We start from the raw sequence: 24837 nt of genomic DNA, 5'->3' as shown, positions 1-24837 counted from the left end.
AATTTCCGTCAGGGGGCCAACATATTCCTGTTTTACTGCGACACTACACGAAGAGAAATGTCAAGTTAATATGCCTATGCAACATAGTAATGGAAGGGAAAGAAATTTTCGTTAAATTCACTGTAATCGTGGGACATAATGCGGCGCTTTTATTTACCATTTTCAAATTAAAAATTACGGAAAAATTTATTTATTTTGAGGTTAGGCTTCATAAAATTTACCGAAAACCGAATAAAATTTACAGTAGACTACGGTAAAATTTGTTGAAAAAAAGTTAAAAATTATCTCACTTAGCGACAAATGATTAGGTCGTGCCATTCGTCCCACGATTACAGTGAATTTAACGGTAATTTTTAAAGAAAATTTCTTTCCGTGTATAAGCAGTCGCATAAATGCGGCGTGACACAAACTATAGAGTAATGTAATCTTTACTATGCTGCATAGGCATATTCACTTGACATTTCTCTCCGCGTATCAACCGGTGATGCTGATCGGTGATCATGGTCGAGCCGTCTAAGAAATAATTTTTCACACAACAAGTATGAGGTCTTTCGGTCCTGAGATTCATTCTGTCGCCGATCTCTCAAATTTGGTTTGGTTTAAAAATTTAAAAATTAAATTTGAATTTGAATTTGACTAAGTTGGCCGGATATAGAATTGCCCAAGACCTAATAATATATACTTTAAAAAAGAAATAATAACATTGTAACATTTCAAACCAGAATAATTTCTGTGTATGTTACGAAACTGAGCAGCCAAAATGGTCTAGTATAAAAAACCGATGGTTCAATTTTACATACGTAAAAAATAATTTTTCAAAGGGCAGCTTTTTGAAAAGGCTGAAAACTGAGTAGTTTACTTTAATTATTAAAGACATTAAATCGAAAAAAAAATGTATTTTATTATAAATCAAACGGTAAAGTATATTTTCAGAATAATGAATAATAAATATCAAATGTGTGATAAATGAAGCCGTAAAAAGAAGTATACAACACAAAAGTTATTATTAAAGTTTATGAAAAATAAGTTTCAAGTGTGAGGTCCAATTTAAGTTCATTTGGTAAAGTTTAAGTACATCTCAATGCACAATTGTAAAAGTTTTTATACAGATAAAATAGTAATAGTAATAATAATGATAATAATGAAGTATAAAATTCACAAAAGCGCGCTGAAGAAAATATTCAAATAAAACTTTTTTATATTGACAATAATGCATTTATTTTTCCACGCTGATAAATTATTCTATATATGTAAAGTAAATAAGCGAAGAGAAATTATTTATATAAAAAGTTTGTTATTCATAGAGCATAAAAAATTTCGAGTTTTTTTTTATTTATCAAAAGCTTGGAATAACTTTTCGTTAATAAAATTAAAGTCAAAGAAATAAATTATAGGAATTAATTGCAAATGAAGATACAAATGGCAGAGTACAGTGAGAGATGAGAGGAACTACTTAGAGCTCTCGTGAGTATTGTTACTGCTTACTTTATTTTTATTTCATGTGCGAGTGTGTGTTATCGTAAGTAAAACATACGAGGGAAGATAAATTAGAGAAATAGATGAGGGCAATATGAAAGAGATTTCCGTGTACGTTGAATCCGAGACATGCTCCGGAAATGCGTTTATCTGAAGAGAGCTTTCGCGGCAGTTTAAGTTATGAATTAGTACTGTAAATTCACGCCTGGTTATAAACATTAAATACTAAGAGTGATGTAGAGAAAAATAAACATCAGAAAAAGTGCGTGTCAAAAATTTTAATTAAATAAATACACAACATTGCACTATTTTTGAATCAACGAAAATAGAACAATGACAAGTAAAATCTGTCGAGAAAATATTAATTAGACCGGAATAAAATCAAATTATTTTTTCATATAAATATTTTTTATGTACCTGAAGATCAAAACGTTTTTCGCATAAGGAAAAAAATTGGAAAGTAAAAAATCTACTGGATGGCGAGATTTTTGAAATGTTTCGTATATAGATGTCAGCCAAAAATTTTAGGCCACCCCCAGCCTCCGGAATTATACCCCTTGAGCAGTCAAATTACCTAAATTTTTTAAATTTCCGTTGCATGAAAAACGTTTCGATATTCAAGTACATTATTTTTTTGCATTATTAAAGTGCTTAGTCTTCAAATAAATACCGTAGCTTCTAAACTAAAGTAGTAGTTTATCTATCGAGCGCGATCGTGTTTAAGACGCGAGTGTGAAGGTGAGGGTACCAACACACGAGCGTCTTAGACTCGATTGTACAAGATAAATACATTAGTTTTTATGACAGATATTTGAAATTTACTACATTTAGTGCCTATAAATGGCAGGTTATAAATCCGCGTTTATTTATTTGGTAAGATTGTTTTGAGTATTTGTTGAAAATTAGAAAGAGGTCGATAAGTGGACGAATTAAAATGATGATAAATTTTGTCACAAGATGGCTCGTTAAGTTACTTCGATATTTTTTGGTCGTTTGCTATTGCACATGTAACCAAAAAATATTTTTTGATCCGATGATGACGTCACTATTAGAACGATTAGGTATCTTTTTTACCAGCTGTATCTTATCTAATATTTTTAGCTGCCGGCTATAGGCGCTAAATATCGTAGATTTCAAGTGTCTGTCACAAAAAATTAATTTTGTTTTAAGTTCGTTAAAACATTATGTCCAAATGATGAAAAAAAATTTTATCTCTGACCCAATTGGCTTCGGTCTCCGGTCTTGATATTTTTTTAAAGTTAAGCGACTTTTTTTTCCAAGTATGAAGAAAAGTTATAAAATAAAGAACTGTCTCCTAGTTCAAATTCTCTAATGACTAAATTATTATTTAAATAATAAAATAAAAATAAAAATTACCAAAATATCAAATGAATATTGATTTTCTAATTTAACTTTTCAGACAAAGTTTTAATTGGAAAGTTTATTTTTATTAACAAACTATAGATGTAACTTTTAAAATATCGATTCGAATTTCCAATATAAAAATTTAATGAAAACCATAAATTTTGATATTATTCCTCTAGGTCTACAATATGTTAGCAATAATAGCCGTTTAGTGTAGAATAATTTTCGCTGCATAAGAAAGTACTCATCGAAATTTTATTGCTCTCTAAGGATAAATTTTCTCGCAGGAGTTTTAGATCGATGTAGCGCACTTTGTTAGTACGAGCGATAAGAATGATAATAAAAGTTTCAAGAAAAAAGAAACGACGGTTAAGTTGTGCACCTGACTGAAGAAAAAATTTTTCCGACATCCAACGTTTTAACTTATAACCAAACTGAGAGTTAAAAGTACATGGAAATAAAGTGAAGATGCCAAAAGGCGAATGCTCTTGATGAGATTGGTTGTAATATGGCTGCCTGCCAAAGTACTAGTTACATCAATCCTTTATGTATATACATATACATACATACACATATACATATATATCTATAACATAAATGGAATGTACATCGGAATCCTCTCAACAGTCATATCCTAGAACGTAAGCTCCATCGCGTTCTCTTAACTTGTGTCAGGTTTTCAGGTCGAGCCGCAAATTCGGCCAATTAAACTGGAAATTATTTAGGCGGGGCTATAACACACTCAATCACACACATACACCCACATTCATATATTTCTAAGGTCACTTACACATAAATATGCTTGCCCGAACAAACATTTAATTCAAATGGGCGCCAGGTCACTTTGAAAATCTACATGTCGAGCTCAATACACTGTAAAAATTTTTGGACCCGGTGTAGTGTAAAGATCTCGGTGTAAAAATTTTGTTGTGAAAATTACACCAAATTCGGTGTTAAATTTAGGCGGTTTGAATTTAAAATTTTTACACCGCCAAACGTAAATTTATAATTCATGATAATTTTGCGTTAAGAAAAAAAATTCCAACACAGTTGAAAAATTAGTGTTAAATTTAACACAAATCACATGTCCCGAATGGCCCACTCAATTTTTTGGGTTAATTTAACACATTACTCTTGTGTCAAATAATAACGGGTTTGAAAATTGTTGAGATCAGACAACACATCAAACTTTAGTTAAATTTACACTTGATGGTGTCAAATAATTGACACAAAATAATTAACCATTGAATTTTTACACAAGAACAAAAAATTTTCAAATGTGTATCTAAATAAAATTAATGTAGTTTTTAATTCAGTACATAGTTAAAAATATTCAATGATCGTTTGTTGCTCGTTAATTAAAATTACGAGTAACACGGAATGGTGTAAAAAAAGTTGATTACACCGTAGAAAAATTTACACCGAAAAAATTTCACACAACACGGCCGAGTAAAGTTTTCTGTGTCCATTTTTACACCGAAATTTTTTACTGTGTATTAAAAAAATTTTGTAAAATAACCTGACATCACTTTAAAATAAATTATTGCCTCAGGGATAATTAACTTTATGTGAAATTACTCGACATTACATTACTTTAATTAATAAAATGCCTATGAAAAATAATTACGTTTTAAATTTATGATAAATTTTAAAAATAAATTTAATTTAGTTTACAAGTGACCTTTTGTTATAATAAATCACACATTGAAACAGTAATTGAAATAATAAAAGTTTGTAAAAAAAATGTATATGTATATAAATAAAAAAATGTGTAATGAATTTTCTGATCGTAATAAATCAAAGTCAGAAATTTTTTAAAATTCTAAAGAGTGATGGTAATAAAATAAAATTAAATTGAATGAAATTGAATTGAATTATTTTGATTAAATATGTAATCCTCGTGAGACTACGAAATAGAAATAAACTAGAACGATAATTTATTCGTGTCTTGATCTACCCGGAAAAGAAGTTGATACATATCCACTGATGGAGATAGAAAAATTTTTCTTACAACGTGGATAAAATTTCGAGGACAAGAGGAAGAGACACGAGGGCTGTTGGAAAAAGTTGACGAAAGCAAAAAAAATAAAAAAAAGTTTGACAAGTATTAGAGAAAAAAGATGAAAAAGCAAAAAATATCTATAAAAGTATTCTCAATTTTGTGTAATGTCAGGAATGGATAATTTTATTGCATAGTCCGCCTACACATTCTGATGTAACAATTTGCGGAATTGAGCACCTAACACGAGCAATGGCATTTACTAATTTATAGACATATATGTATTGGAGATTAAGCTAAATTTAGCTCTGTGGATGAATAGAAATGTCAGGTTGAAGAATTTCGCTTAACGTTTCAGTAATGAAAATAAAACGTTGTACAAAGTTGTTCTGCTAATTATCCCGTTTTAATTATTAAATGAGAAGAAATTATTCATCATTTTTTAATGGATTAACTTCTATTTTTAAAAAATATTCAATGTAAAAAATTTTCGGAGTGAACGTGGATTAAATCATGTACCTGAAGATGGGAACGTTTTTCGCGCAACAAAAATGAAAATAATTTTTGTAATTTGACTCTCAAGGTGACTTAAGGGGTAGTTGCACTGAGAGAAAAAAATGTATATTTCCAAGTAAAATTACTTGATTTAAGTATTATTTTACTTAAATAGTGCCAAGTAAATATTTTCTTAATTTTAGTAAAAATGCTTTGTCTGTAGAAATTTATGAGTAGATTTAAAAAATTGTTATAAAGATAAGAAATATTATACTTTGATGTAGTAAATTGTTTCTTGTTTTTAGTATTATGAGTTAAGTAAACATGGTTACTTTAATTTAATTTTTTTTTCTCTCAGTGTGGGAGTGAACTGCAATTTCCGGCTGACGTGCGAAGCATTTCAGAAATCCAAATCCAGTAGATTTTTTACTTTCCATTTCTTTTTTTTTTATTTTCGTCTCTCGAAAAATGTTCCGATTTTCAGGTACATATTAAATCCGGAGTAATTGACTTTATTTATTTAATCTCAGAGTGAAATTTACTCCCAAGGGAGTTTATTTTAATGTTACAACTCCGAGTTGGAGTGAATGTGGACAAAAACAAAATGAAAAGTAAAAAATCTAGTGGATCTAGACTTCTGAAATTTTTCGCACAGGTGCTAGAATGTCAGACGAAAATTGTAGCCACCCTAAACCTCCGGAACTACCCTTCAAGTCACCCTTAAGTAATCAAATTATACACAAATTTTATTCATTTTCGTTGCGCGAAAACGTTCCGATCTTCTGGTACATACGCGGATTGAAATGAAATCCAGATCACTCCGAAATCATTCCGTTGGAGAAACAAATTTCCTATTAACCTTGCGGAGTGATTTTTTTTTAAACTCCGGAACTTCGACGGAGTGAATTCGGATTTAAATAAAATCTGTAATCATTCCGAATTCACTTCCGATTTTTTGTACTGTACGTATTGATATTAAGTGGTTTAAATTGATTCAAGTCTTTGATTCGTAAATTAAAAGCGACATTTATAAAACAATGAAGCTGACAATAGTAAATGAAAATAAATATCATAAGGCTGATTTAAAAAAAAAACATTGATGTAAAATCAATAAGATATTTGATGGTAATCGAATCTATTTCCACTTGAAACTGTCCATTTAACGAAAACAACAGACCGCTGACAACTACATCAATTTGCAAATTAAATTACATTGCAGTGTAATATCGTTTTACTGTGTACCTTTACACTTGTCGTTTCAAATATCATTTCAAGTCTATATTCTCAAGCAAAACTATGAAAACCTCAACTTTGTGTCCAACAGTAAAAAATAAACAGAACCGAACTACGGTTACGAGTAACAAAAAATTAATTAGAAATTTTCATACAAAATATTGGTTTTTGTTCTCTATATTTTTATTAAAAAAAAAACTTACTTCCGCAAAAAATTCTGTCATGAAATCTTCTTGCCCGCCCACGTTAACGGACACCTCGTCGGGCGCTTCATCGTCATCCGACTGAGCCTGTAAATTGAAAAATAAAAAATAAATTTTAATTAAACTTCAATATAAAATTAATTAACAAGAAAATATTTATCAAGCCGCTATTATTAAAGGATTACAAGGATATTAAATTATTATACATAGTGATAAAAATAAAATGAAAATTAATGATAAGTTTGTTGGGTGTTTGAGAGAAATAGGACATTGTAATTGCCATTTATCGGTCGTAGCTTTAAATTGCTGGAGTATGCTCGATTAAAGCCAAAGCAAAGCAAGCACATATATATACATATATATAGATATATCGAAGAAGAGTAATAGTATAGTAGAACATTTACCGTTGGTATGGGCAACCAACGCATTCAATACTGCTCATTGTCATCTTTGAAGCAAGCTTTGACCCAGCTTGTCTCGTTCAAACCACCCACACTCACTCATCATCTACGACCACTCATTCTCTCACTGCCAACGATACTACCATTTCTCTTTACTGCTCTTGGGAATCGAGCTTTCACTGGCAGAATCACCTGCGACTCTACCACTAACTGCACCACCTACACCACCTACGCTTGAGGTACTGATTTACATTGATATTTATGTGATGCCCGATAATTTAAATAGTTATTGGATACAATGGCAAGTCGAGAATGCACCTTCATATTACTCTTGCTATATATATTTATGAAAATTTATGTATATAACATTAAACTGCCATCACATATTTTCATTACCTGCCTGCCTGTTTACTGCTTCTGAGAGAGTATATATTGAGGGATAAATTCACGTAATTTACCTCATACATATCCATTTCCGGTGTAATTATTGACTAGTGCGATATCATTTAGAATTAGAACTTAAAAATTTTTTTTTTATCACAGAATTGAGTACTGAAATTATGGACGAAATTTTTGTTTCTAATTTATGATCATGAAAAAGATAAGAAAGTCTTAAATTACAAGATAAGTTTTTTATCAGTTTATAGATTGAAGTAAACAAAAATTTTTATTTTAAATAGACGACTTTTTATGATCCTGAAGTTAGCGGACAATTAAAAATTTTCGGATTTGTTTTTCAATGAATCAATAACAAAAAAATAAAAAATATGCACATGTAGAAAATTTACAAAACTACAAGTGCAATTTTTTCAAATTTTTTTTTTTTATAATTTACCGTCTAAAAGAAAATCCAAATATTATTAGACGTCGGCTAACTTCAGTATCATGACTTTTTTCGGTTTACAAAATTATTAGACGTCAAAATTAATTATGAATATGTATATATATATATGTCAAGAAAATGAATGAAAAAAAAATAGTAATTTAAAAAATTGATAAATTTTTTCTTCAAAAAATTGACACTCGTTACTTTCTTTTATAAAGAAAAAAAAAGCGATAAAACGTAAGAGGGAATAGGAATTCCCATTGATCGTTAAAATTAAAAATCGCAGTGCTCACTAGAGTCCAATGTGACAATCTGACCTTTTACTAATAGCCAGTTAAAAAAAGATTAAAATTTAAACCATATTTCTATGATTCTTTCAAATATTAAAACTTTAAACCGTAGAAATAAAATATGTAAAAAAAAAAACTAAGGAAATGAATAAAAAAAGTTTGACACATATCCAACAATCTGGACGTTATGAGCTCTTTACTTTGTGTCTAAACAACGTGTCACATTTTAGTGATTTTTATCAGCTTACAAAGTCGCTTATAATCCCGAGTGATAACGAAACTGAATGTGCGAGTGCAACAACGAGACACTGCGAAATTGCCCTATCTGTTCCATCTTGATAAAAAAAAACTAGATTTAAAAATAAAAAGTGAAACAGACGGAAAGATGTTACAATGAATTGCATAAACTTGAAATACGATAGCATTATACAGCAATAAAATAACAATAATAATGATAATAACGAAATTTTTCTCTCTCCTTCGACAAGATGACATCGATAAATTACAGACATTTCAAATGAATTATTAAAACAACCAATAAAGAAGACTCTTTGGTGATCGATAATGTACGACAAACTTCGAATAAGTTATCTGACAAAAAAATAAGAGTACAGAATAAAAAATATCGTATGCTTTCCGTAAAACTTAAATAAAGTATTCAATTCTACGTGAGAATACAACGTAACTGAATAAGAATGAAAATGGTAATTTTTTTTCTTAATTCACATAAATATAAATCATAAATTCCAACTGCAGCATAAATATGAAAACTTCATTTAAAACTTTTAATCGAAAATTAAATCGTAAAATTTTTTAATAAATATGTAGACTGAAAAATTTTCGGAGTTAACGCAGATTATATTTGAAATATTTGAATCCAGATCGGAGTAGATGCGGATCAAAATTAAAGCCGCACTCCGAAATCACTCAATTAAAAAAAAACTTCTTTTTCACTTCATGTGCGAAGTAATTTTTTTTAAACTCCGGAAGTCCGACTGACGAAGTGAATTTGAATTTAAATAAATTCCGTATTCACTCCAAATTTTTGGTGTAGAAGTCAAGTTAATTTTTTGAAGGCATAAAAAAATATTTTTTTTTTAGCACTTGATTACTTAATTTCGGCTGATGGACAATTTAAAAAAAATTATTGTAAGAGAGAATAAAAAATTTACAGCCATAGAGAAATTTCGGTGCGAAATTGAAATAGCAAAATTGATTTTACAATTAGAGCGGTAATTATTTAGGAAAGTAAATGAGGTGAATAAAAAATGAGTCCACTACAAATTGCATCATTAATTGAGCGTTAAAGTATATGAAGATGTCAAGAGTAAACAATTAGCAAGTTATGCGAAAGTGGGCAATGAAGTTGGGAAAACGTGGCCTGTGGTTTAGGAAAATTAGTGAAACGATGCAGGTCTCGTGTAGTGTCGTATTATATGTGCGAATTTGTGTATGTGATGTGATGTGGCCCCACGTTGGGACACGTTGGGTCAAGGATACGCTGCGAACCGAGGCTACGCCCGGGATATTCAAATGAGCATTTCATCGACGCTGCTGTCTCTCCAATGTCATCTTCACAATGTTACATTTTATGCTGGTACTACATATTACTAGAGCACACAACCTAAATTCCAACTAAAACAACAAATTCATTTTATCCATCCCAACACTAAAGCCTTTGTTTTTCATCCCACCTAATATATACATACATATACATAAATACATATAAATTTATACCTTCATATATATACAAACGACATTTGAATCCTACTTTTCTACTCTGATACCTATTTCTTCATTTTTTATATTTTAAAAAAAAGCGGTAAAGATTTACTTCTTTTTCAGCGCGAAAATGCCGAGAAAATATTCAAAACTTGTTTTGAATGATAAGTAGATCTCATCTATGGTACGTGTACTTTGAATATTTTGAATGAACGGACCATTGAAACTCATATTTATATATATATATATTTACATTCACGTGTGTACTTTATATGCTACATTTTTTCGCTAAATAATCTCTCCCGTTTACTTTAAAACAACTAAAGTTTCAAAAATTACCGCGAGTTTTCGAGTTTGAAATTTTTATTGAAGGTATAAAATAAAATAAACGGTGAATATAGTTTAATTTTTTTGAATTGAAGTGAATAGGTCAGTGAGCAAATAAAATATAAACGAAGCTGTTGGCGTTAAAATATTTTCTTTAAATTTGTTAGCGGATGTTGATAAGGATTTATTTTTTTTTTATAGTAATAATATAAAGTTGATGATGAGAGAAACACCGAGGAACTATGACGTCATATTATTTTCGCGTAATGATCGTTTTTTTTTTTATATTATTTTTTTGTCACAGACAATAGTTAACCTACTTCGGGTATCGTGAATGGGCTCAAGGCAATCCCAGAGAAGCAAACTTGACGCCTCTGATTTTCTCCCCAACAATGAGAATCATCCTCGTTAGCACATCAGGTTGATCACAAAGGCAAGAGCATAAATCACCAAAGAGCGTCGACGAAAAATTGTTTTTTAAATATTGTTTCTTTTAAACATAAACAACTGGTGTCATGTTCAGGGGAAAAATAACGCAAATTATAAGTCAAATTTTATGTACTTAAAGCCGTTCTTAGACAGTGTCCTCACTTTTTAAAAATATTCAATGACTTTCAATTGTAATGCGAGTTAAAAATTTTGATAATTAATTAAAAGTTACAATTTTACCGGGAGAAATTAAAAAAAATTATTTACAGTTGATATCAATTAGGAGAGAAACGAAATTCGGAAAATAAATTTCAGTAAAATCATAATTTGGAATATCAAATTTTCATGTACCTGAAAATCGGAACGTTTTTCGCGCAACGAAAATGAATAATTTATGTAATTTGACTGCTTAAGAGCTAGTTGAAGGTGGTCTGCAATTTTTGGCTGATATACTAGCGCCTGTACGAAACATTTCAAAATTCTAGTTCAAAAAACTAGATCCAGTAGACTTCTTATCATTTTGTTTTTTGATTTTCGTTTCGCGAAAAACGTTCTGATTTTCAGGTACTTAAATTTTTTCGGCTAAAATTTATATACCAAATTTCGTTTAATTTCTGATTGATAGCAACTGTGAGTAATTTTTTAAAAAATTTATATACTCGCGAAATTCTTTTTTTAAATTTATGCTTTGACTTTTTTGAAAATTAATTACGAAAATTTGAATACTGATAGCAGTTCAAGGTCATTGAATATTTTTAAAAAGTGGGGGCACTGCCTGAGAGTGCCTTTAATTTATGACAACAAAATATAAGATAATTTTACACAGAAAAAAAGATTTCTTGGCGCGAAAAATTTTTATCTGACTCTAGAAAATTTTTTACACTATCAATTAAACAAAAATTTTCTTGAGCCAATAAATTATTTTCTGTGTAGCCTTGGATTTTTTGGTAATTGGAAAAAATATTAAAAACATTTATAAATAATAAATATGTATATATATATTTAAAAAATGATTAAGTAGAGCTTGATTAATCACTCGGTGATAAATCATAAGCAACAATAAAAAATATTTATATTTTCAACGAAACTCCGATAAATAAAAACCGTGTACGGAAAAATATTTAAACTGAAATTTGTACAAACAAACAAAAAAAGAACGATATATAAAAAGGGTATTGAAAAGTTTCGTTGTTACTTGCGCGTAAGAAGTACGCGCGTAACTTTAGTAATCAGCAGCAGTATCATTTTTTTTACAGTTATTTTTTATTAAACTTGCCGGTGGAAAATATGAAGAAACTTCTGGCTGTGATTATAAAAAAAAGTTTTAAAGCATCCGGTCATTGACAATGAGAAAGAACAGCAATTACTCCACACCGGCATTACCTTACGTCTGACAGAATTTCATTCATTTATTTGAATTATTATGCAACGGAATAAATATTTTAAATTAATAATAAATATAATGAACAAGAGAAAGGAAATTGATGATAATATAATTTGAATATTTAAATAAATAATGGAATAATAAGAAACAATAAATTATTACGTCACAATAATTACTCAGTTAATAATATACTATTGTATGAAATAGCTCAGTAATTATATAAATTATTAAATCATCATAAAATTTAATTCTTTCATTGCTATTTTTAAACCCGATGACAATAAATTTTACCGTAAATTATTTTTTTTAATTTTCTTACTATTTTTAAAAATCCCGGGAAATTAAAAATTTCAAATTTCAAATTCAAGGAAAAATTATTTATTAGCTGATGACAATAAATTTTACCGTAAACTAATTTTTTAAATTTTCTTATTATTATTTTTAAATAACCCGGGAAATTTTAAATTTCAAATTTCAAATTCAATGAAAAATTATTTATCAGCTGATGACAATAAATTTTACCGTAAATTAATTTTTAAAATTTTCTTATTATTTTTAAAAATCCCGGGAAATTTAAAATTTAAAATTTCATATTCAATGAAAAATTAATTATCAGCAGTAAAGAGTAATAAATAAAAATCAGATGATAAAATAAGTGAGCAATGAACAAGAAGAAGTAAAACTATGAATTGAAGACATCGACGGAAATGTTGAAGATGTTCAAGTACGAAAAACAAAAAAATGAAATAACTTTATAACAAAGAGGAACATCCGGTGAGAGGTAAGTGAAGGACGACAAGCATCCCCGGCGGCAGAAACTTTACAACTCCAGGGTAAACGAGCGTCAAAGATAAACGTGCTCCAAAATTACAAGCTCAATGTTTTAACACTTCAAACAAGTTTAATAACGACGACCGGCATTTCGTACCTCTTTGAATTTTATTTCCCGCTGATCATGACCAACAATAAAATAATACCAACTTTAATTCATACCCAGTTTGAATAATCATTTAATTTTTTTTCATTCAAAACTGATACTCGTGAACTCATGACCCAGGGTATTTTATGGACATAAATGTCAGTTTGTATGACAGCTATCGAGTAACTTATTGGGAGTGGGGCGTGTTTTTTTTTTTCATTACGAAAACAATCTCCTGAAAGCGTAACAATAAAAAATATCAGAGTGCGAGTTGCACCGAAAGTTTTTGCAAAATTTAAAAATTTAAAAAAGTTGCACTGTGACCCTGAACACCTGTCATCAGTGCCGGTTGTCGGTGCCTATAATCAGTTGACAGTCACAGTTAAGTCCCGTGGATGACTCAAGAATGGAAACGCCTTCATGTCATGGACATTTACACTTTATCACTAAAAACTTAAGCAATTAAAAGCCTAATTATTAACTACAGATCTGATTTGTTAATTGTTAAAATTAACCAGCACTTGGAGTCAGATTCAAAAATCGGCTCAACAGTTTGGGAAAATAATCCATCGGTTCTGATAAACTGACAGAACTTAAGATATAGACACATACAGTATGAAGGTTGATTAAATATATAGATACATATATGTATATATATCTATAATGATGATATGAGTAGTATAATGATGTGATATTGAGAACTAAACTACTTTACTAGGTACACATTGTACAAGTGTTTGTTGGTCAACTCACCGCTACGAGGGCTGCTAATCTATCCTTAGTCATGATTTAATGACGAGTTACGCGACAAGTCAACGGAGAGTTAATTTACAACAATTTATAGTTAATAATTCCATTCACGATTTTATTCTTCATGTAACAACGACGAGCACGGCCACTAAAAACTAAGGAAACGGACACACTAACCGCCAGAGACACGATCGTAAAATCGATACCTAAGCAAACTCGCCTGCTTCTGCAGTGCCGTCACCACTAACGCGCTTGCGCCGATGACGTCAACTTTTTATCACTCGCGTACTCACTCGACCCGCGCCCCGACTTTTAATATTTTTATTACATCTGAGGATAATCATCTCAAATAACTACCGAACACTTTAACTCACATTATATTCACTTCCTCATACATTTTTACTGACGCGCCCGATTTAATATTAATGAGTTTAAATTCTAAGGGGCGTAGCAATCTGTTATTTTTAATTGGCTGATTTTTGGCGCGTTATTTAAAATTGTTTTTTAAATCACGTTTTTATTATTTATTTACGCTGATTAATTTTTAATTACTAAATATTTAGTTGTTTAGTCAATTAACTGTTACTGAACTTAATTTAAATTACGGCGGGAAATTTAAATTTTTCAAAAACCAGTTTTACGACGCATGGAAAATTTATGTTTACTCAATTAAATATTTAATTTTAAAATTATTTTAAGCAGTTTTGGTTTTAATATAAAATTTGAATTTTTCGCGGGAAAATTTTGTCAAAAACATTGACCTCACGATCGCGCGACAAATCCGGTTAGACATAAAACTATTACCCGGGAACTTCCGATGTACACAACAATGACCTTAAGTTCTCTGTGCATAAGGTACAAATTGGCGTGTTTTCAAATAACAAAATGTCGCCGATAATTGATCACTATTATAGATGTCTCTGGTGACAGTCACAAAATAATAATATTTTAACAATAAAACAATTAAATTCGAGTAATTTAGTAACAAAACCGTGAAAATAAGTGAATTAATTTTTTTTTAAATTCAAAAATATATTATTTACCTCTAATATATATCTGGTAAATAAAGTCGTGTAACCGGTGCGCGGCTAGTAGTTTACTCAGTGCAGAGGAACGCCATTGTGAGCCATAACGACTGTGCAGCAAGGTGAGTTTTATCGTTCATTTTCACATCCATCGCAATAACCCGGGAAATAAATTATTTATTTATTAATAATACTTATATTATTTATCGATATACACTCGCCGACATTAGTAGTCGATAGCAAATAGAATAATTATTCAAAAGTACGTATTATTTATATATTTTAATTAAACAATTTACCTATCAATTGCTTCCATCGTCACAAACGCTTTACTTGGACAAGTCACGTTAAATTTTAGCGTGGTTATTTTACACCGGCTTTACTTTACTTTTAGTTTTACATCAGACCAATAATTATTATCAATCTAAACATCCGTACATTTTATTATTTAAATAAATAAATTACCGCAGTGACGTGGATTTAATTATTTTTTTAGTTCGAGGTCAGTAATTTTTTTCTTTTTTTTTCTAGTATATTCTAAACGTCTTTTTACACCTGCCGGTTACACCTCAGCGTCCTCATATATTTTTACGTATATAGAAAAATATATACATGTATAACTATATTTATTTTTATGTTCGTTATATTGTTTTGTTAAAATTGATAGGAGATTTTGTTATATAAAGTTATTTATAGACATGAAGTTTGCGCTGGGTGTATTGAGTAAATACGTGTAATTATTAATTGCGACACGTGTTCGTTTATTAGTATTTATTGATTTGTTTTTTTATATATATTTTATTTTTTATGGTTATAATTATCACTATTGGGTATTTTTTTATGAGTGTAAATGTAGCAGACATCAGACAAATTTAAAATTATTAATAAAATAAAATTTTAAAGAAATGCGCATTTAAAAAATTTTGAAAAGTGCATTTTTTTATAAATATTTTTTTAGTTTATAATTTTAAATTTGTCTGATGTCTGCTACATTCACATTCATAATTTTTTATAATCCTGAATTCTAAAGACAATTTAAAATTTTTGGTTTTTTTTTCAACAGCAAACAGAAAAAAAAAATATACATGTGTAGAAAATTTAAAAAACTACAAGTGCAATTTTTTTATAATTTATTGCTTAGAAAAAAATCCAAAAATTATTTAACGTCGGCTAACTTCAGTATCTTGATTGAAAAATTAATGAGAGACTGAGTACTAATTCGTTGATTGTAAAATTTCAGGTTTAATTAACGAGTTGAAAAAGTAAACAAAAAAAGATAAAATGGCGCAAGAACCTGATATGCCAACATTCAAGTGTGTGCTTGTGGGTGACGGAGGTACTGGAAAGACAACATTCGTAAAGCGTCACTTGACTGGAGAGTTTGAGAAAAAGTATGTAGCAACTTTGGGAGTGGAGGTCCATCCCCTGATCTTCCACACGAACCGAGGCCCCATCAGATTCAATGTCTGGGACACCGCTGGCCAAGAGAAGTTCGGAGGTCTTCGTGACGGTTACTACATCCAGGGACAGTGTGCTGTTATTATGTTTGATGTAACATCACGAGTTACGTATAAAAATGTACCCAATTGGCACAGAGATTTGGTCCGTGTGTGTGAAAATATTCCAATTGTTTTATGTGGTAACAAAGTTGATATCAAAGACAGAAAAGTTAAAGCCAAGAGTATCGTTTTCCACCGAAAGAAGAATCTTCAGGTAATTATTCTCTCCCCAGTACCCAGCATCCAAATCTGCTTCCCGGAGTCTTTGTTATTTAATAAAATTTATTAATAATTGTATTTTTTTTTTAAATTTACAGTACTATGACATCAGTGCTAAAAGTAATTACAACTTTGAAAAGCCTTTCTTATGGTTGGCAAGAAAACTAATTGGAGATCCCAACTTGGAGTTCGTTGCTATGCCAGCTCTGTTACCACCAGAGGTGACCATGGATCCACAATGGCAACAACAAATCGAAAAGGATCTCAAAGAAGCCCAGGAAACGGCATTGCCCGAAGACGACGAGGATCTCTAGGTTAATAATTGTGCGTATGGCGAAACAATAAAATAAACTGAAACTTAAATTTAAATATAAACTAAATAAATAAGGTCTAACAAGTACTCATATTTTATAATGAAATTCACTCTTGTTGGTTAAATTAAAACGAAATTAAATTATTTTAATTAAAATAGCTTCCACATCTGTTTTTTTTTTAATAAAACAAATAAAAAAAAAAAAAAAAAGAACTAGTATTTTATTAAATAAAATTCATTTACGAGCGATCGAATTATAATTTCCAGGTACTGAGCAAGTGGACACCGCACATGCAACTGTTGAATTGAAACAAGAGTTTTAAATTTAAAAATATAATGCAGTTTATAGTTAAATAATAAACTTCAAGGACTGTTTCCTATTTTTCTAATTGAAACCAATGTATTATTTAACACTTTGTCTATTTTTTTTTTACTGCATCCGATTTGTTTCGAGTTTTAAAAAATTAAAAGTGAAAGACTTTTAAAATTTTAGTAGTTTATTAAAAATATTAAAGCGCGGTGTGTAAATTTATTAGGAGTTAATTACTTTGAATGAGCGTGATATAAATTATGAATATATCAAGTATGTGTAATTGTTTAACTTTTTTTTTTTTTGAATGAGCGATTAATGTGCCTGTTTTTAAATAAACTTTGCTGGTTATCAATAAATAATATCTGAATTACCACAATAATTGTCTATTTTATTTATTTTATTCATTAATTATTACATACATTTTATATATCAACTTAAAGGCCTCAATAAAAAAAAAATCATTACTTTTTAACTAATAAATTTATTAATTAATTAATTAATATTAATACAAAGGTTTAATAGTAAAATGCAAATGCTTAGAATTAAATTCGACAGCCAATCGGATAGAAGGTGGCCAATTATTTTTATTCTTATATATAAATTACATATATTGTTTAGTACCCGGAATGTTGACTGATCGGGATTAAACAACCGATTGACTGCTAAAACATGTGATAACTTGGAATAATGACACTACTGACGTAAAAATAATCGCAATAATATTTGATTTATGTTAGTGATTAATATATACCATATTTATTAATAAATTCATTAAAATATTTATGAGCCACCGGCAGCTGCAGCCTTTTCGCGTTTTTTCTTACCAGCGGTTAACATCATACGTTCTTTTTCTGTAAGTGATTTCATGATGCTGGTGACTACACCGGTGCCGAGAGTGATGGATCCATCACGTAAAGTGAATCTTTGTCCTTTTTCTAGTACCATTGGTCTGAATAATTTCAGCTCGATCCTAAAATGAGTTAAATTAGTATTTATTTTTTATATTTTTAACTTCCCGCCATGAAAATTTGAAATTTTCAGAGAAGGAAGTTACTGGTTCTGGTCAGTCAGACATGGAACTGATTAGATTTTGAAGTCGATCAGTCAAGTAGTTTATTTAGTAGTAATTTTTTTGTGTAACTCATAAATCACTTGTCCAATTTACCTTGAAATCTAATCAGTTCTAAGTCTTGGTGAGTCTTCTCGATATCGTCAGACAAAAATTATTTTTTTTTTCAGTAAAATGTATGGACTTTAGGCCCAAGTTTTTTGAGCTCGAAAACAGCGGGAAGTTTTGTATTTTTAAAATTTAATATAAATAATAACTCACTTTGAATCTTCACCGGGCATTATCATACTTTTATCTGGAATAATAACTTGTACAGAGACGTCCCAGGTCTTGCTGAACATCTGAATCTGCATGTAGTTGTGAATAGGCTTCTTTCTGCCGCCTTCTTCAGTACTAAGAATGTAAGCCTGAGTTTCCAGGTGATCGTAAGCTTTCATGGTTCCGGGTTTGCATAAAATCATTCCTCGTCTGATGTCGTCTCTCTTCAACCCACGCACCAGAGCTCCGAGCTGGTCACCGGCATGAGCCTCGGTCAGGATCTGGTGGAACATTTCGACACCAGTGATGGTGGTTTTCAATGATTTATTGTAACCAATGAACTCAGCCTCCATTCCCTTCTTCATTATTCCACGCTCGAGGCGCCCAGTCGCGACAGTTCCGCGGCCAGCGATTGAGTAGACGTTTTCCACCGGCATCATAAACGGTTTGTCTAGATCACGAATTGGAGTCGGTACAAAAGTATCAACAGCTTCAAGTAACTTCATAATAGCTTCGCTTCCAATGTCGGGGTTTTTTCCCTCGAGTGCGCACAGAGCACTGCCTTTGATTACCGGAATTTTGTCACCATCGTAACCCATTTCTGATAATAGTTCACGGATTTCCATCTCCACCAGTTCAACCATTTCAGCATCAGCTGCATCAACCTTAAATAAAAAAATTAAATTTTGACACTGAAAACTAAAAAAATCCCAGATCTAGATACAAAAGTTGAAGTACCTTATTAATAAAAACAACGATATGTTCGATGCCTATTTGCTTAGCAAGAATTAAATGCTCACGTGTCTGTGGCATAGCGCCATCAGTTGCAGCAACAACTAGAATAGCGCCGTCCATTTGTGCTGTTCCTGTGATCATATTTTTAATATAATCAGCGTGGCCTGGACAATCTGTGTGTCCATAGTGACGATTTGGTGTTGAGTATTCAATGTGTGCTACGTTTATTGTGATTCCACGTGCTTTTTCTTCCGGCGCATTGTCGATTTCACTGTAGCCAAGAGCATTTGCTAATTGTTTTTCTGATAAAACTATTTTTTAAAAAAATATTTTTATAGTCAGTCAATAATTTAATTATTTACAGTTGAGATTTAGGGTAGAGGTACCATTTGTGGCTACTGCTTCATTTTTGGACACTTAATACTTTATTTTAATTTATGAAAAAGTTTAGTAGTGGGGTAAAAGTATCTTCAAGTACTTTTTAAAAGTTAATCATGTCATTGAGTATTTACAAATTATTTTATTACAAAATAATTGGCCAGATTGACTCCCAGAAATACTGGAACGAATTGATCTAGTCTGCAATAAATCGGGCTTAAGGTCATACAGGTCGTCGAGTACAACTCAATCATCTGACAGTGCCCCCCACTTTTTAAAAATATCCATGTACCTAAAAAGGCAGTGTTACAATTTTACTTACAACATCTCTACTCAAGGGAAGTAACTGCAACTCTACTCAGCTTCAACTAGACTCAGCGACAACTTTACTCGCGTATTTTAGATTATCAATAAAATAAAAATTCTTTGTAAGAAGAGTTGTAGCTGAGTAAAGTTGGTGTGACCTTTTGGAACCAAGACAATTCATCCCCGCGACAATTCATTCCCTAGCAACTCATCCCCGATAATTCATGAAGCTGAGTAGAGTTAAACCTGAGTAAAAAAACTGATTAGAGTTGAAGCTGAGTAAAGTTGTGAGTGAGTAGAGTTGAAGCCCTTCCCTTGAGTAGAGATGTGAGTAGAATTGTAACACTGCCCCTAAAGATCGGACCGTTTGTCGCGCAACTGAAAAAATTTATGTAATTTGACTGCTCAAGGTGTAATTGGGGGTGGCTGTAATTTTTTCTGACCTACTAGCACCTATGCAAAACATTTCAGAAATATAGACCAGTAAATTTTCTACTTTTTATTTTCGTTCCGCGAAAAATGTTCCGATCTTCAGGTACATAAAAATATTCAATGACTTTCAATTGTAAAAAATATTAAAAATATTTTACGTCACTAATATACTATACTCTCGTTTATGTACAGCTTTAAATTAAACGATACTCTTGTAATGATTAAATAAGACGCATAAAGTCGATTAGCGCAAATAAATAAATTTTTAAAGGGTCCAAAAACGGTACCTCTACCCGACATGCTTTAAATAATGACCTTTTGTAATAGCAGCAGTTAATGTTGTTTTACCATGATCGACATGACCAATAGTACCTACATTACAATGAGGTTTATCTCGAGTAAATACTTTTTTCTCAGCATAAAGTCTTTGTGGTGTTACTTGAGGTAAAAATAGTTGAGAGCAAATTTGATTTCTTCGTTGCTATAATAAGAAATAATTTAAAAAATTGCATTTAATAATGAAATAGTAAATTACTGCATTCTTACACTAGTACATATAATAATAATAGTAATGAACTCTGTGTTATAATATGTATATATATGTAGAATAATTAATAATTAACTTACGCATTTTGAATAATGCCGATTGATGAGAATTTGCTTGATCGTTTTACGAAGAACTGTAACAAATAAATATTATTTATTGATAGAAAAATAATTTAGCGAAAAACTGTTTAAAATGGTGATAGAGAACCTTAACCTTGGGCACATGAGAGTTGCGGCGAGTAAAAAATTGATTGGGGAAAAACAACTGATGATTGGGGTGCGGGTTAATTTTCGCGGGGTTTAAATTTGGGTAAATAATAATAATTTGTGTGAATAATTAAGAAAAATTACTTACCGGGACTCAAAATAGCTCTTGCGGATACCAAAGCCATGATTCTTTTTTAACCAACAAAAAAAGTTGCGGTCTTGATCGAAGACAAGAGGGCGCTACGTTTCAAGTTTTATTACGCAAGTACACATGATTATTTGAATTATTATTTTAAAAGTAATTATTGACTATTCAAAATATATTTTATTTATTTATTAATATCAAACGCCAACCGACTATATACAACTGGTTACAAAATATATAGTAATAAATATAAGGAAAACTATGATTTAAAATGAGTGTGAATCTATCAGACATCAGACAAATTTAAAATTATAAATAAATAGAGTAAATAATTTTAAAAATAATATTTCGAAAAAATGCACTTATTAATTTTTAAATTTTTTAAATGCGCATTTTTTAAAAATTTAGGGCCAGTTTTTCAAACCGAGTTTATTTTTATCCGGGTTTTTATTATCATTGCTGGTATATCTATATATTATTAATATATAGATATACTAGCAATATTAATTAAAACCCGGATAAAAATAAACTCGGTTTGAAAAACTGGCCCTTAATTTCGTTAATTATTCACTCAATTTATTTATAATTTTAAATTTGACTGATGTCTGCTACATTCACACTCATTGATTTAAAAGGAAAAACAAATTCAATTATAATTCAACTTTGACTTTTGACTGAGGAAAGAAAAAACTTGACTAGTTATTTAAGAGATTTTTAATATTTGAGTAAAAATATTTTGTTCAATTTTTATTTTAATTATTAATATCTACGTGAAATGAATGACAATAAAGTTAGCAGACATTTAACAATCTTTGAATTTTTTTAACAAAAAAATAAGTATTGAAAAAATATTTTGAAAAATTGCACGTTTAGTTTATCAAATTTTCTACATGTGCATTTTTTTAGAAATATTTTTTTTTATTATTTATCTGTTAAAAAAATTTATTTAAATTTCAAATGTCTGCTAACTTTACTGTCATGTGATATGAGTGTGAATGTAGCAGACATCAGACAACTTTAAAATTATAAATAAGTAGAGTAAATAATTAATAAAATAAAATTTTAAAAAATTATTTACTCTGATTATTTATATTTTCAAATTTGTCTGACTTCTGCTACATTCATCTACGTGATACTGTAATTAGCCGAGGTCAAATAATTGGATTTTTAAAAATGATAAATTTAAAAAAAAATATTTTAAAAAATTGCACCTATAGTTTTTTAAATTTTCTATAGGTGCAAATTTTTAGTTTTTTTTTTTTTTAATAAATAAATAAAATAATAAATAATAAATTTTTATTAATTATTTAAAAATTTAAATATTCATTACAATCTGTTTTAACTTTTCCAATTAAGACATAAAATCTAACGATTAATCATCGAGCTAAGAATTTAATACCGTGAGATTAATTTTACCAATTACCGCTTTTTTATCTTTGTTTTTTTTTTTTTTTTTAATTTCAATACCATAATTATAAGACTAGCAAATTGACGATTAATATTTTTCATACTTAAAAATGATCTCCAATCTATTCATTATCAATCAACAGGAAATTAACTGCAACATTTTTTTCCATGTCGTTTTAATTAGAGCACTCGCTTGATGAAGATTTAAATTAATAATACCCATAATTACTAGTTTACATAAAATCTAACTGGGATTTAAACAAACAATAATTAATAATTCATAACAGTTCAACAAATAAAATTAAAAAAGCGTTAGATTAAAATTATTTAACTGATAAACTCGCGTTATTTCACACAATTATTATCTATCTTCGCGTCACATCAATCATGAAAGACAAAACAATAGTGTAATTCGGTTAATACTGAGAAAGCTTCATTAATAACACTCACAAATCTTTATAATTAAATCAAGTATTTTGCACACCTCAAGCGCGAAAGCGCAGGTGTGCTTTATGGACGTTTTTTTTATTCGACTATTTTACTCACATAAAAATCTTTCTTCACTATTTTTATTCTACCAAAATAGGTAAAATTGTGAACTAGCATATAGAGAATTTATTAAGGGACAATTTAAACCCAATATTAAGTCGATTCATCATTTTATTCGTTTAAAATAAATTATTTAAACTCAAGAAACCAGTGCTGTCAATTGTTACGTATGAAACTTCGTAAACACGATAACTCTCGATAGACACCATTAATCGGCCTAACTTTTTTTTTATTGTCTTTGTATTTTTTATCACAAGAACCCTTATGAAAATTACTATCTGAATCCTTTCAGTTTAATTGTAATTAATTAACGACGTAAAATTGATTAATTCGTGAAAAATTTAGCTGCTGTTGCACACCTCAAGCGCGAAAGCGCAGGTGTGCTTTATGTTTTTTTTTTTAAATACATAGAATCCCAGAAATAGGATAAAGTAAATGGATATGACCAAATATTGGACCCGCGAGGTGTAACTACACCAGAAAAAATTTGCGGAGTGAACGCGAATTAAATCCGGAGTAAATGCAGAGCGGATGTCTATTTATTTGATCTCCTTGAAGTAAAATTTACTTCGAAGAGGAGTTTATTTTAATATAGAAATTCCAAATCGACGTGAATGCGGATTTGAATAAAATCCAGTTCATTCCAAAATCACTCTGCTGTAAAGATAAATTTCCCATTTACTCCATATGCGGAGTGATTTTTTTTAAATTCCAGACTTCGAGTGATGGAGAGAATTTGGATTTTAATAAAATCCATAATCACTCCAAATTCACCCCCGATTTTTTACAGTTTACGCGCCCGCTCTATTCGATTTCGCGTTTTGGAGCCTGCGTTCTTAAGGAAATAAAATAAAATGACGAATTTCGAGTTCTTCCGCCCATACGAAAAAATATATGTCAGACAAAATATCATGAATACGACAATACTGAAGATATGAGCCGGATATTTACTATTTTTCGAGATATATACTTTTTCGTGCGGGTGACCTGTTGGTATTTTTTTTTCTTAGATTAGACACTAGATTAGTATTCAATTTTTTCAAAACAGTAATTTAAAAAAATATATATTCTATTTTATCCCAAGTAGCACAGAGACAACTTTAAGATATTGTAACATAGTTATTAAAATTCAAATTATTAATAAACATAAAATTATTATTAATTTTTCACAAACTAGATTTTTGCGTGACCTAGAATTAAGTTAACGCATTTAATGACACGAATGCGTCTGTTACATTGTTTTCGCAAATTATTTTATGCTGTCCTTAATGATCTGAGTACACAGCTAATTACATTTTTATATCACGTTTCATTTATCTTCACAATATATAATTATTTAGATAACTATTATTATTTTATTATTAGCCATAATTATTTATAACTTTACTTTATTAATAATTTTAATTAATAAAGAAAATAATTTGAGAATAAATATTTTTCAAAAAAATTTTTTAAATTAAAAATTATCATATTTTAATTCAAAATTACCGCGCTCTTATTTAAACTAATTTGTAAAACAAAACGTTTTTATTTTATATGTAAAATATATTCAGCAATTAAAAAAATTAACCAGAATAATTCTGATAAATATATGAATAAAAAAACATCAAGAGAAAA

General features: G+C 29.6%; 3 protein-coding genes across 9 annotated transcripts in view; 1 reads left to right on the top strand and 2 right to left on the bottom strand.

The window, feature by feature from the left end:
• The window catches only part of LOC130667550 (syntaxin-1A), a 65262-nt gene extending 51206 nt beyond the window's left edge, over positions 1-14056 (bottom strand). Inside the window, exons 1-2 of one of the 5 annotated variants that reach the window (XR_008989856.1) lie at positions 13823-14048; positions 6772-6858 (exon numbers count right to left, since the gene is read on the bottom strand). Coding sequence is in view for 4 of the 5 variants with exons in the window: in XM_057469200.1 (XP_057325183.1) it covers positions 6772-6858; positions 13823-13855 (120 nt within the window). In the remaining variant the exon portion in view is untranslated. Of the gene's footprint in view, positions 1-6771; positions 6859-13822 lie in introns of all 5 variants that reach the window. The other 4 variants (XM_057469200.1, XM_057469202.1, XM_057469199.1 and 1 more) reach the window with 4 other exon arrangements.
• Positions 14057-14809: 753 nt separating this feature from the next.
• On the top strand, positions 14810-17270 carry LOC130667552 (GTP-binding nuclear protein Ran). Of its 3 annotated transcripts, none has more exons than XM_057469204.1 (4): positions 14810-14966; positions 16085-16557; positions 16661-16886; positions 17143-17270. In XM_057469204.1, exons 2-3 carry the CDS (start codon positions 16126-16128, stop codon positions 16874-16876), a joined length of 648 nt encoding a protein of 215 aa, XP_057325187.1. In that variant the 5' UTR covers positions 14810-14966; positions 16085-16125; the 3' UTR covers positions 16877-16886; positions 17143-17270. The 3 variants fall into 3 exon arrangements, with proteins under 3 accessions (XP_057325187.1, XP_057325188.1, XP_057325189.1); XM_057469205.1 differs by lacking the exon at positions 14810-14966 and adding an exon at positions 14984-15106; XM_057469206.1 differs by lacking the exon at positions 14810-14966 and adding an exon at positions 15325-15346.
• A 294-nt stretch (positions 17271-17564) lies between these two features.
• Positions 17565-21373, bottom strand: LOC130667549 (elongation factor Tu, mitochondrial-like). The gene is made up of 6 exons (XM_057469198.1): positions 21268-21373; positions 20994-21046; positions 20682-20847; positions 19254-19561; positions 18519-19180; positions 17565-18158 (listed from the first exon to the last, which is right to left on the bottom strand). Exons 1-6 carry the CDS (start codon positions 21302-21304, stop codon positions 17969-17971), a joined length of 1416 nt encoding a protein of 471 aa, XP_057325181.1. The 5' UTR covers positions 21305-21373; the 3' UTR covers positions 17565-17968.
• Positions 21374-24837: the final 3464 nt, after the last annotated feature.

The sequence above is a fragment of the Microplitis mediator genome, chromosome 5, assembly GCF_029852145.1.
Source record: "Microplitis mediator isolate UGA2020A chromosome 5, iyMicMedi2.1, whole genome shotgun sequence".
Taxonomy (NCBI): domain Eukaryota; kingdom Metazoa; phylum Arthropoda; class Insecta; order Hymenoptera; family Braconidae; genus Microplitis; species Microplitis mediator.
Note: the sequence above shows the minus strand (reverse complement) of the source record. Positions and strands in the feature narration are given on the sequence as shown.

Bases quoted from the DNA above. Each gene is read 5' to 3' on its own strand.
- LOC130667552 (XM_057469204.1), top strand. From the start codon at position 16,126: ATGGCGCAAGAACCTGATATGCCAACATTCAAGTGTGTGCTTGTGGGT. The intron at 16,558-16,660 runs GTAATTATTCTC...TTAAATTTACAG, and splicing joins ACCGAAAGAAGAATCTTCAG to TACTATGACATCAGTGCTAA.
- LOC130667549 (XM_057469198.1), bottom strand. From the start codon at position 21,304: ATGGCTTTGGTATCCGCAAGAGCTATTTTGAGTCCCG. The intron at 19,181-19,253 runs GTACTTCAACTT...TTTTTATTTAAG, and splicing joins TCGTTGTTTTTATTAATAAG to GTTGATGCAGCTGATGCTGA. The intron at 18,159-18,518 runs GTGAGTTATTAT...AACTCATTTTAG, and splicing joins ATGCCCGGTGAAGATTCAAA to GATCGAGCTGAAATTATTCA.